Below are 12,515 nucleotides of genomic sequence, written 5' to 3'. Positions count from 1 at the left end.
CGCGATTGAAGATTGAACGTTTACAATTGTGGTTCTGATGCTTTCTATTTTCTCAGTGAAGAAGTTCTTGAAATCATTACTACTGAACTGTAACGGGATATTTTGTTTCGGGTGACGTCTGTTTATTTGTTAGTCTAGCCACGGTGTTAAATAAAAACCTTGGATTGTTTTGGTTGTTTTCTATTAGTTTGTGGAGGTGCTCAGCCCTGGCCGCTTTTAGGGCCTTTTTATAACGTGACATACTTTCTTTCCACGCGATTCTAAAGACCTCTAAATTAGTTTGTTTCCATTTACGCTCTAAAATACGGGTTTCTCTCTTTAAAACATGCGTAGTATTGTTGTACCATGGTGCTTTATTTTTCTCTCTGACCTTTTTTAATTTAATAGGTGCAACCACATCCAATGTTCTAGAGAGAATGGTGCTCATAGTGCTAGTTAGTTCTTCTAGTTCATCTGTTTGTTTGGGTTCAGGCAGCAGCTGAGACAGATTAGATAAGCAATTTGAGAAATGATCTATGGTGGATGGAAGGATTGTTCTGCCTGGTTGATAACGCGACGCCGCATGACATATTACAGCAGTACGTAATATGCAAGTTACCATGTAGTGATCAGTGACATCATCACTGTGAGTGTGTGTGTGTGTGTGTGTGTGTGTGAGTGTGTGAGTGTGTGTGTGAGTGTGTGTGTGTGTGTGTGTGTGTGTGTGTGTGTGTGTGTGTGTGTGTGTGTGTGTGTGTGTGTGTGTGTGTGAGTGTGTGAAGTGAGTGAAGTGAGTGCGTTTGTGTGAGTGCGTTTGTGTGAGGGAGTGTGCTAGAGAGAGAGAGAGAGAGAGAGTGAGTGAGTGAGTGAGTGAGTGAGTGAGTGAGTGAGTGAGTGAGTGAGTGAGTGAGTGCGAGCGAGACGGCACGCGATGACTGGTCGGAAAGCAACGTGTAGTCTGACATGTTTCTTGTCCACGACACGACAAGATTTTAGGAGTGTAAATTGTGTAATCTGATCCAGGCGTAAGTGCAATAAAATTTAAAGTGTGCAATACTCTTCAGACGCGGCAGTAATTTAAAGTAGGAACGCCTCTAAATAAAATACAGATTTGTGTGAAGGTAAAAATTCTAAATAAGCAGAGAATCCAAAATAGCCTTACCTTGAGTCAAATAGTAAAGTGAACAACAGGAGAACTGGATATTAAGTAAAAAACACTTGCGCGCTCTCGCCGTTTCCGCGCACTGACCGCTTGTTCTTCAGGAGAGGGTAGACGTCTCTCTCGGACTTCTCCGCTGCTTCGATGACTCGTTTGGCGTATTTCTGGAACTGGTTTTCCTCCTCAATGATGAGAGCCATGTTCTTCGCCACAAAGTCTTTGTTCTTTTATCGTATGGAGAGCCCTTGCACGTTTTTCAGCCTTTACAAAACCAATGTTGCATTAGAGAGAATTATGAGTTCAATGCATAAAATAAAACATTAAGAGCTATACCCACCATTTGTTGTATGTAGCTGTCTTTGAGTGCTGTTCTTTCTGCTTTAACTTTTTGAGCTTTAAGTTGTTGCTTTTCCCTGAAGAGTTTATCTCCGTCCTTCAGTGCATTTAGCGTCTCCAGAGATTTCTGTTTGTCTTCCTCTGCCTTTCGTTGCAGCTCTCGCCTCTGATATAGAGTTGAGAACATTTTTTAATTCAATAAATGCATTTCAAATTATATATATAAACAGTGTGATGCTCAAACCCAGCATCACTGTGGTAAAATGAAACCATAAGCCCAGCGCAGCCGTGTGTTACAGTGGAGCGGCTGAGGGGCGATGTGAGGCACGACGCGGAGCGCAGATTTAAACATGTTAACATGTATAAAAACATCAGGAATAGGTCATTTACCTTGGATTCTCTGTGTGCAGTGATAGAGTCCAACATGGCTGCATGTTTCTCCTCTTTCTCACACTGCACTCGGGCCCGTTTGGCCACACGTTCAGCAACTGCTTTAGCGATGCTCTGTTCCTCATGGCTGATTTCTTCCTGTTTCTGCACGGCTAACTTCTGCATAACAGTCTCTCTGGGTCTTTGACGCTCTCTAAAGCAAACATAAAGACAAATACAAGTCCAGTTCTGAGACAAAGCAAGCAGTGGGAAGAAGTATACTTTCTCTCCAGGCTTCCCACACTGATTTCAATAACCTTCCCAGTTAGGTGTGATTCATGAATGAGCAAGTTGTAAGAATGTGGATGTCAAATGGTTTGTCAGGTAGCAATCTTTTGAATTAGTTTATTTTGAATTTAGGTTTATATACTAATTTATTTACATTTGTATAAATGTTCCCAAAAGACCTTTCACAGACAAATTAAAGATTGGAACTGGTTTGCAAGCAAGTTTGAATTTGAAACAAACACTCAGAAAGAGCAGTTTCTAGTTGGTTAAATACACTGTAAACCCGAATAAAGTTGGCAAAACTCAAATAATTTGAGGTAATCAGTACATCAAATCGTTTAAGTTAAGAAATTGAATGTTTAAGTAAGCAGAGCTTGCAGTTTTTTGTTTTGTAATCATACATTTGAATTGCTCTAAACTTGAAATATATGAGTAAGATCATTCATACACAACTTAAAATTACCATGTAATCTCAAATTCAGTATTTTTAGTAGTGGAAACCAGTGTTCATTTTGACAGCAAATTTTGATTTAGTTTTAGTCATAGCCTTTTGACTAAAATGCCATTTAGTTTTAGTCATATTTTAGTCATCTGAATTGTTTTAGTTTTAGTCTAGTTTTAGTCGACGAAATACAATAAGATTTTAGTCGACTAAATCTACAGTAGAGTTAGTCGACTAAAATATAATGGGTTTCAATTTAAATGCATTTATTTAGAATTTCTCTAAAATTTCCAAACCCATTTACTCCCGGAGAAAACATATACACTCACCTAAAGGATTATTAGGAACACCTGTTCAATTTCTCATTAATGCAATTATCTAATCAACCAATCACATGGCAGTTGCTTCAATGCATTTAGGGGTGTGGTCCTGGTCAAGACAATCTCCTGAACTCCAAACTGAATGTCAGAATGGGAAAGAAAGGTGATTTAAGCAATTTTGAGCGTGGCATGGTTGTTGGTGCCAGACGGGCCGGTCTGAGTATTTCACAATCTGCTCAGTTACTGGGATTTTCACGCACAACCATTTCTAGGGTTTACAAAGAGTGGTGTGAAAAGGGAAAAACATCCAGTATGCGGCAGTCCTGTGGGCGAAAATGCCTTGTTGATGCTAGAGGTCAGAGGAGAATGGGCCGACTGATTCAAGCTGATAGAAGAGCAACTTTGACTGAAATAACCACTCGTTACAACCGAGGTATGCAGCAAAGCATTTGTGAAGCCACAACATGCACAACCTTGAGGCGGATGGGCTACAACAGCAGAAGACCCCACCGGGTACCACTCATCTCCACTACAAATAGGAAAAAGAGGCTACAATTTGCACGAGCTCACCAAAATTGGACAGTTGAAGACTGGAAAAATGTTGCCTGGTCTGATGAGTCTCGATTTCTGTTGAGACATTCAGATGGCAGAGTCAGAATTTGGCGTAAACAGAATGAGAACATGGATCCATCATGCCTTGTTACCACTGTGCAGGCTGGTGGTGGTGGTGTAATGGTGTGGGGGATGTTTTCATGGCACACTTTAGGCCCCTTAGTGCCAATTGGGCATCGTTTAAATGCCACGGCCTACCTGAGCATTGTTTCTGACCATGTCCATCCCTTTATGACCACCATGTACCCATCCTCTGATGGCTACTTCCAGCAGGATAATGCACCATGTCACAAAGCTCGAATCATTTCAAATTGGTTTCTTGAACATGACAATGAGTTCACTGTACTAAAATGGCCCCAACAGTCACCAGATCTCAACCCAATAGAGCATCTTTGGGATGTGGTGGAACGGGAGCTTCGTGCCCTGGATGTGCATCCCACAAATCTCCATCAACTGCAAGATGCTATCTTATCAATATGGGCCAACATTTCTAAAGAATGCTTTCAGCACCTTGTTGAATCAATGCCACGTAGAATTAAGGCAGTTCTGAAGGCGAAAGGAGGTCAAACACAGTATTAGTATGGTGTTCCTAATAATCCTTTAGGTGAGTGTATTAACCTGCTAATATGAATGATTTTAAAGTTTGAACGTGCAATACAGATACAGATTTAACTACTGTAACTTAAAAAATATCTTATAATTAAATAAAACCACTTTTCCTAAAGTAGAAGACAGTCTTCTTTTCAATGAATGATATATGAATTCTTTATAACTACTTGCATACATCATTCTCTATTCTTTCAAGCAGACATATTTATTTGTATGAATTAAATATAATTAATCCTTATTAAAGCTATTAACGAGCAGTGAATGCTTTTCTCTTTTTCTTTTGTTGCTTGATCAATATTAAAGGTGCATTAAGCAACTTTTTCATGTTAAAAATACCCGTTTTCTAACCCATACATGCTTAAACAATTGCCTGATGGGCTGAATGAGCCCTTCTCTGATCACTGAGATTGTCTCTATAATCCTGTAAAGTAAAATAAATAAGAGGGATTCGGGCCGGAATTTTAGACTGGGCGTGACGTCATGCGCGTTCACGGCACGCTCACCTGGCTGTCTGGCAGGTTTGTGTATTCGCCGGCATTCTCCGTAGAAGATGGATTGTAAGAGACCGGCTTGTAGTTCATTTCAAACACCAACGCAAACTCCACGTAAGATAAAAAAAAAGAAAACTTTTGTCCGTGAGCGTGCACACTTCTGGCTAAAACTCAGAGACTTGCGCAATGCACCTTTAAGGACACAGACCGCATTAGGTTTATTACCCACTGTCACTTTAAGACATCGGATCATGTCCAATGACATGCGGATCCAATGCACTGATGCACATAGATACACTCAAAACTGTTTAAGACATAACCGACATAATTTACGTGAATACTCTCCAAAACGGACATTTAGACATAATATTTGTGTGTATTTGTCCATTCAGACATGAAAGAGAGCTCAATTCTGTACTCGCGCGCTGTATAGGCTAGGTGTCTATGTGAATGGCTGCACGCTTCGGGTCGGGTGTGTGCGCACAGAAAACCGTACCGAATATAGCTCTTTTTTTGCGTCGTCACTCTTATTCAGATCTTCATGTCTGCTCTACTCATTCTCCCAGACGTTTACATGTTTTAACGTTTTATGAGTAGGGTTGGGTACCGAAACCCGGTTCCAATAGGGAACCGGTTCCGACGTAAACGGTAGTAACCAGACCGAATAAGAACGAAACTTTCGGTGCCTGATTTCGGTGCCTGACTTTTTTCACCGCCCCCTATAAAACATCTCGCGGCACGAATGATCCAATAACAAAACATCTCCAGTTAACCAGCAGAGCATTCATTTCGTTCGTTTGTTAAATAAGAGACGATCTAGCGCTGAAAATTATTTTCTCTTGTGGCTCGCGCACACCGCACTCGGACGCGCGCTTCAATACGTTGCAGAGATCGATCCATTTATGAGGCGCCGTCTATATAAGAGTATGTGCTTGAAGAGTTTGTGTGTGCGTGCTCGCGTCTCAGATGAGTATGTGCGCGAGTTTGTGTGTGTGTGTGTGTGTGTGTGTGTGTGTGTGTGCTCGCGTCTCAGATGAGCATGTGCGCGAGTTTGTGTGTGTGTGTGTGTGTGTGTGTGTGCTCGCGTCTCAGATGAGTATGTGCGCGAGTTTATGTGTGTGTGTGTGTGTGTGATGTGCTCGCGTCTCAGATGAGTATGTGCGCGGTTTGTGTGTGTGTGTGTGTGTGTGTGTGTGTGAGCGACTTTAGATGTGACGTTGTGCATTTCATATAGTTGGAGCATTCAGCAGTATACATGTATGTGTGACTACTTAGTATATGTGTATGCAAGCGTTTTATGTGTGCGTGAATGAAGTTCGATTTAAGCCCTAGACGGCGCCTCATATCTATTCGTTCTGGTGAAATCACAACATATAATGCACACAAAGTGTCCCTGCTTGATATACAACCACTGATGACCATTATCGGTTTAAAAAAACGACGCATGCGGATTAGAACCCAAAACCTCTGACATTCTTGACAGTTCAAGTTCAGCTGCAGTGTTCCTCTTCGGGTAAGTCTAGTATTTTAATGCCAACTGCAAATCTTGCATATCAAGTATGAAGTATATCAAGTATATTTATATGAGGCTATACTTTGTGTGTTAAATATTTCTGCTCAGTGTCAGATATTTCTCTGTTTTGTAAAAGTCTATAATATATAATATGTAATATAATTGATATATAATATATATATAAATAATATTAGAAGACAAAAATTTTATCTTAACTTAAGTGTTTTCGGCTACATCAGCACAATTTTAAATTTAATCAGAAATCAGAAAATCTTTTTCAGAAAACACACACAGATATAATTTTTTGGATAAAGTGTGTGCAGTTTCGTTTTCTTAAGTACCGGTTTAATGCTGCGTTCACACCGGACGCGAATAGCGCGTCAAATTCGCGCCTGCCGCGTCTAGTTTGACGCTTGACCACTTTGTGTTAATTCGCGTGTCTAACGCGCGTAAAAACAAAAGTTTGAAGCGAAATTTACGCGCGTCAGAGGTGAAAGTTTTGGCGGCCATCTTTTTTAGATGTTTATCGAGCATTAGCGTTAGCATTAATCGAGAGAGTCACCGCTCGTATATGCTCTGGAGAGCAGAAACAGCTGCGTAGGGGACATCGTCGCTGTACTCGGGTCCACCAGACCCTCCGGAGGGTTTCAGGAGTTTCACAATTTGCTCCAGGAGCTAGGTTTGGTGGACCTAACGGTGAGGACGCTGACGAGGACAGCATAGGCCGTATAAGGCCTCGGCCTCGAGTGGTCGCTGCCTGTCGAGCCCGCGCTCTACAGCCCGGCGCGAGGTTCACCCTCGCCCGCACCCACCTAATCTGTCATTTATTTTTGTTTTGATAATAAATGGAGCCAGCCTCCAAAAGTGAAACCTGTCCTGTGATTTTTGTTTTTATACACTAAATTGTGTTTGTTGTCTTTACATTAGAATAATAATGTTTCATATAATCTAGAATAGATATGGAATAAATAGCATTCAATACAAAATGAGTATCTCTCATATATTGAAATCGAGTCTTTATGTGAAAGATTTGCTTTGTTGTGCATTTTAGTCATATTACAAAATAATTTATTGAGGCCAAACATAAAATAACATTGTAAACTGTCACTTCACCACGTGACAGCAGCAAGCAGGCTCCTGATTGGTTAACGCGGCGCGAATTGACGCAGAAGTTCAGATTTTTCAACTCGGGCGGCAGACGCGAATTCGCGTCAAACACGAGAATGCACAAAAAGCACTACATAAAACATTCGCGCTTAACGCGCCAGATGCTCAATTCGCGCCATTCGCGCGAACTTGACGCGCGAATGAGGCGTATTCGCGTCTTCCGCGCTGCGCTCTACGCCTCATTCGCGCCGCAGGAATTTTTTACGCGCGTAACGCGTCTTTGCATTGACTTAACATTGAAATCACTCGCGCCTGACGCGCTATTCGCGTCCGGTGTGAACGCACCATTAGAACCGTTTAAGCACCGGAACCGTTTGAAAAATACCGAGTAGGTACTGGTATCGGATAAAACCCAACCAATACCCAACCCTATTTATGAGACATGCAGCGCATGCCAACTCGTGTGCCGCTGGGTAGATCACGTTACAGTACAATTGTGCGCATCTACCACAAATGCAGGACATCAGACTGGATCGCTTCCCAAATCGTCACTATCTAACATTTTCGTCTAGTTTTTATTCGTTGACGAAAATGTCAATAGATTTTCGTCATGGTTTTTGTCATTCAAAACTAATTTTTATTTAGTTATCGTCTCGTTTTCGTCTGTGAAAAAATGTCGTTGACGAAAATAATGACGAAACTTATTCGTCAACGAAATTAACACTGGTGGAAACTTGGCTAGATTTAACCAGCTAATTCAATAAGTGCTACCTTGCTAATTGGTGACACGATGCTTTGACAGCATCAACATATCATAATACTTGCGGAATGAGTACAGCAACTTAAAACATTTAACACACACTGTTCTCAAACCAAGCTCATGCTCCACTCGTCACCAGCCATGATGGTGACTCAAAACACCCAACATAACAGAAACTCTTCTAAACTAGCATAACAAAACATTAAACACTACTAAATCTCCCACTTAACATTAATCTGACACAAAAAACATTAAATGACACTTCATGTTAGTATTTACTCTCCCTTTTGAGTGTCATAGCAAAGCATGCTGGGAAATAAAAATCCCAGTCTAGTTTCAGTTAAATTTAAGTTTGTCAAAATTAAAAGAAACAAATTCATAGAACTCAAAACACCGAACAATTAAACTTACTTAAAATGTGTCAGTTTTGTGAACTCAAAAGAAAAAAGAACGTTTTAAATACTCATAAAATTTTAAGTATCTTGTGTTAATTTGATGGAACTAATTTGTATAATTTGAGTTGGCCCTACTCAAAACAATGAATTATTTTGAGCGTTAGGGTTTACAGTATTATGAAGCTAAAAATAAAAAATAAAAATATTAGATGAGACATTAGATGAGAAACTTAAACTTAGAAATGTTGCCTTGGCTACTAACTGAAATAACATTTCAATTTGTAAGTTGAAGTACTAAAATTACTAAAACTAAAACTGAAATAAATATAAAATAAAGCTCAAAAGAAATAAAATAAAAAACGAATAAAAAAATAAGACAGGTAATTAAAAAACATTTCTAAACACTGTATACTATAAATAATACTAAAATAACAGCCCATGATCTCTAGAGATTCACAGTTTTAAAGTAACAAAATGCCTATAATGCACCCAAAGTTATTTTATCTGTTGTCTAGCATTTAATATATCAAGTTGAGTATGGGTTGGAAGTGTTTAACATAAATAATCAGCATGCTGTGTGTTTTATACGTGTTAGCCCTCATACATGTACAATTTAGCAGGAAGCAAAATAAGTTAATTTCTGGCACTAATGAGAATCCTGTAATCTCCACCACAGGACGCATTTGTCTGATGTACAATACCTGTGTATTCCCTCCTGCTTTTCCCTCCACACTCTCTTCTGTTCCTCTTTCTGGCTGGCGGTCTGCTTTCTCTTCTCCTCCTCTTCCTCCTTCCTCTGAGCCTCTGCTGCTTTCTTCATCTCTCTTTCGGTCAGAAGGTCCTGATGGAAGACAGAAGAAGGGATTTCTAAACCGCATCTGATTCAGTCTGCTTTCACAGTGTGGATGTTGTCCAACAACCACCTTACCTGAAAAGCTTTCGTCGATCTCCTCTTCTCTTCTTGTTTCTTGCACTCTTTCATGGCCTGTTCCCTCAGATCACGATCTCTGAGTCGCTCCATTTCTTCAGCCTCCCTCCTGATCTCCTGCCTCTTCTGCTCTTTCTTCATCTCATGATCCTGACACCTAATAAAGCGGGAAACGTCAGACACCTTGTGCTTTAAGGGAATTCCCAGCTTTAGAGAAGGTTCTCTCAAAGTTACGAACAAACGTTCTTCTAGAAACATTAATAGAAAGTTCGTTCAAAGTTTTATGGCCTTTAATCATGTTCTCAAAACATTCACATAAAAACATTATATATACATCATTGGTGGAGTGTTTTTTTCTTTAATGAATTGTTTTAGTTGGACAATCGTCTAACATTTCTTGAATGTTACTAATTATTTCAGCACGTTCAGAGAACATTCACCAGCAGTGTTTGGGGGATCGCATTACTTTATCAGATTACTTTTTTCAAGTGACGAGTGACTTCACAGTTACATTACTTTTAAATTTACAACAAAATATCCGAGTCACTCTTTCAAATAAGTAACACAGGTTTTCCCATTTCCGGCCTGATAGCTCTCCTGTCCCCATGCTGGGAGAGACTGGCAGTAAGTGCAGAGGCGTTTGTGTGTGAACATGAGGGTTACTGCATCTCACTTGCACAAAAACATATTCAGCATTCCTCAAAATTAATGAAAACAGTAAAAACTCAGAATATGGTAATATGTTAAATAAAACAAATACTTTACGTATTAATCTCACTTCATTAAGCAATGGCTTCGCTGTTGACCTTTGATGTTCCAATTACTAATAAGCAAAAATAACTTTAGATAAACAACACATTTGTGTTTCATTCTTGTGTTGCTGAACTGAGAGTTGAGCTTCTCGTGTTTATGGCAGCACAGCTGAAGTGTGTGTTTGAGCGAAACCCTTTACTTTACAGGCAGGAATTCCCTTTTGGTACATTTGCCAAAACTTTTTCTTTTGTTATTAAAAAACAAGCAGCAAGCAAGCCCAGCCCAAGCGAGAAACTACTTTCCATTAAAACTAAACTAGTTACTTTTCACATAACACAATATTGTAATGTATTACTTTTAAAAGTAACTTTCCCATAATGTTTGGAGAATTCTAAAATGAAATGGAAACATTTTAAATGTTGTTGACACTTTGAACGTTTAGAGAACATTCAGAAATAACATTAATATCTTAATTGGAATGCTAGCAAAAGGTTCTTCGAGCGTATTGTTGTTAGCTGTGTGTGCACTAAGTGTATTGTTGTTAGCTGTGTGTGCACTGAGCGTATTGTTGTTAGCTGTGTGTGCACTGAGCGTATTGTTGTTAGCTGTGTGTGCACTGAGCGTATTGTTGTTAGCTGTGTGTGCACAGAGCGTATTGTTGTTAGCTGTGCACTGAGCGTATTGTTGTTAGCTGTGTGTGCACTGAGCATATTGTTGTTAGCTGTGTGTGCACTGAGTGTATTGTTAGCTGTGTGTGCACTGAGTGTATTGTTAGCTGTGTGTGCACTGAGTGTATTGTTAGCGGTGTGTGCACTGAGCGTATTGTTAGCTGTGTGTGCACTGAGCGTATTGTTAGCTGTGTGTGCTCGGAGCGTATTGTTGTTAGCTGTGTGTGCACTGAGCGTATTGTTGTTAGCTGTGTGTGCACTGAGTGTATTGTTAGCTGTGTGTGCACTGAGTGTATTGTTAGCTGTGTGTGCACTGAGTGTATTGTTAGCTGTGTGTGCACTGAGTGTATTGTTAGCTGTGTGTGCACTGAGTGTATTGTTAGCTGTGTGTGCACTAAGCGTATTGTTGTTAGCTGTGTGTGCACTGAGTGTATTGTTAGCTGTGTGTGCACTGAGTGTATTGTTGTTAGCTGTGTGTGCACTGAGTGTATTGTTGTTAGCTGTGTGTGCACTGAGTGTATTGTTAGCTGTGTGTGCACTGCTTTCTGATGATTTCTCCTTACTGTAGTTTCCAGCTCTCGGAGACGGCCTGGCGGTCTCGGCTCCTCCGCTGGGCGTTCTGCTGATCACGCCTGCTCTTCTTTGCGAGACCTTTCAGCGAAGAACTCTCTGTCTGCGTCTCTGCTGGTGTTCAGCTTCATGTGTTTCTGCTCGATCTGAGCCTCCCTCTCCTTCTGGACCTCCGCCAGCATCAGAGCGCTCTATAAACAAGAGGATAGTTTACTAACACTTCACCACAGAAGAAGATTTGTGATGTAATACCGTAAGACACACACATGGAAGCCTTTCACTCTGTCGGTCTGGAAGAACTGCTGGGTTCGTGCTCTCTCGATGACCTCCTCTCGTGTCTGGGCCTGGTATTCCGCTTCTTTCAGATCCAGCTGTTTCCTCTTCTCCTCTGCCATCGCCTCTCGAACGGCTTTCGCCTCTAGCTTTTTTCGTCGTTGTCCCTGTAAGGACGAAATCAGATTTGTTTGTTGTACTTTGTTACTGTACACATCAAAGTCTCATATTAACCCTCAGAGACACAGGTATTGGTTTTTGTTTTGTTTTGTTTTGTTTATTAATGAAGAAAAACTAAAATATCACATCAAGATGACATTCAAATTACAATTTAACATTATACCAAATCGTAACTTAATGTTATAATAGGGGCACAGACACAAAAAGAAAATTAGACAGCGAGAAGTATAAACAAGGCTATATAAATAAATAAATAAATAAATAAATAAAAGTATCTGCACATGCTGAAAAGAATAAATAATGGTAACATTTGTTTGTATTGTGTATGTTCTTTTTAGGGTTAGTTTGTGTTTTAGTTCTGTTCCCGTTCTCCCGTGTGCCAGTTTGAGGTCGTTCCCTGTCCAGTATAGTCTGAGTGTAATGATCCTGTGTCTCCTGCATGTTCCCATTGGTGATTAAAGCACTCTTAGTTTATCTCTGACTCGAGCGTGTGGAACTACATGTGACAATCGTATAGTAAGTTCACCATTAGTTAAGTACGACGGGTAACAGGAACTAACAATGAAAAATAATTCTAAAACATTTATTGATCTTAGTTAAAGGATAAATCCGGTATTTAACACCTTGAGTCTATTTTGTAGTTTGTTATGGATGAACTAGAGTGGTGGACACAGAAATGTTGACGATGGGTCCTGTCTCGACTCTTTGACTCGTGTAGAATCGCCTTTGACTGCTTCAGAGTGGCTGTCTATGGGCATGCACA

General features: G+C 40.2%; 1 protein-coding gene and 1 long non-coding RNA gene across 2 annotated transcripts; one reads left to right on the top strand and one right to left on the bottom strand.

Annotated features, from left to right (window-relative positions):
* Window positions 1-874: 874 nt before the first annotated feature.
* LOC309503099 (uncharacterized protein) lies at window positions 875-11,694 on the bottom strand (the record flags this gene model as incomplete). Its single annotated transcript, XM_082175787.1, has 7 exons — window positions 875-1,399; window positions 1,476-1,640; window positions 1,865-2,057; window positions 9,082-9,221; window positions 9,309-9,465; window positions 11,293-11,402; window positions 11,566-11,694. The coding sequence occupies 7 exons, from the start codon at window positions 11,692-11,694 to the stop codon at window positions 1,322-1,324; spliced, it is 972 nt and encodes a 323-aa protein (XP_082031913.1). The 3' UTR covers window positions 875-1,321.
* Window positions 4,161-7,919, top strand: LOC309502482. Its single transcript, XR_014207319.1, has 3 exons — window positions 4,161-4,396; window positions 4,812-5,198; window positions 7,674-7,919. It is a non-coding gene; the product is annotated as an uncharacterized lncRNA (long non-coding RNA).
* Window positions 11,695-12,515: the final 821 nt, after the last annotated feature.

This window comes from Leuciscus leuciscus, assembly GCF_965113295.1.
Source record: "Leuciscus leuciscus genome assembly, chromosome: 7".
In the NCBI taxonomy this organism is placed as follows: Eukaryota; Metazoa; Chordata; class Actinopteri; order Cypriniformes; family Leuciscidae; genus Leuciscus; species Leuciscus leuciscus.
The sequence above is the reverse complement of the archived record's forward strand: the minus strand, read 5'-3'. Positions and strand labels throughout refer to the sequence as shown.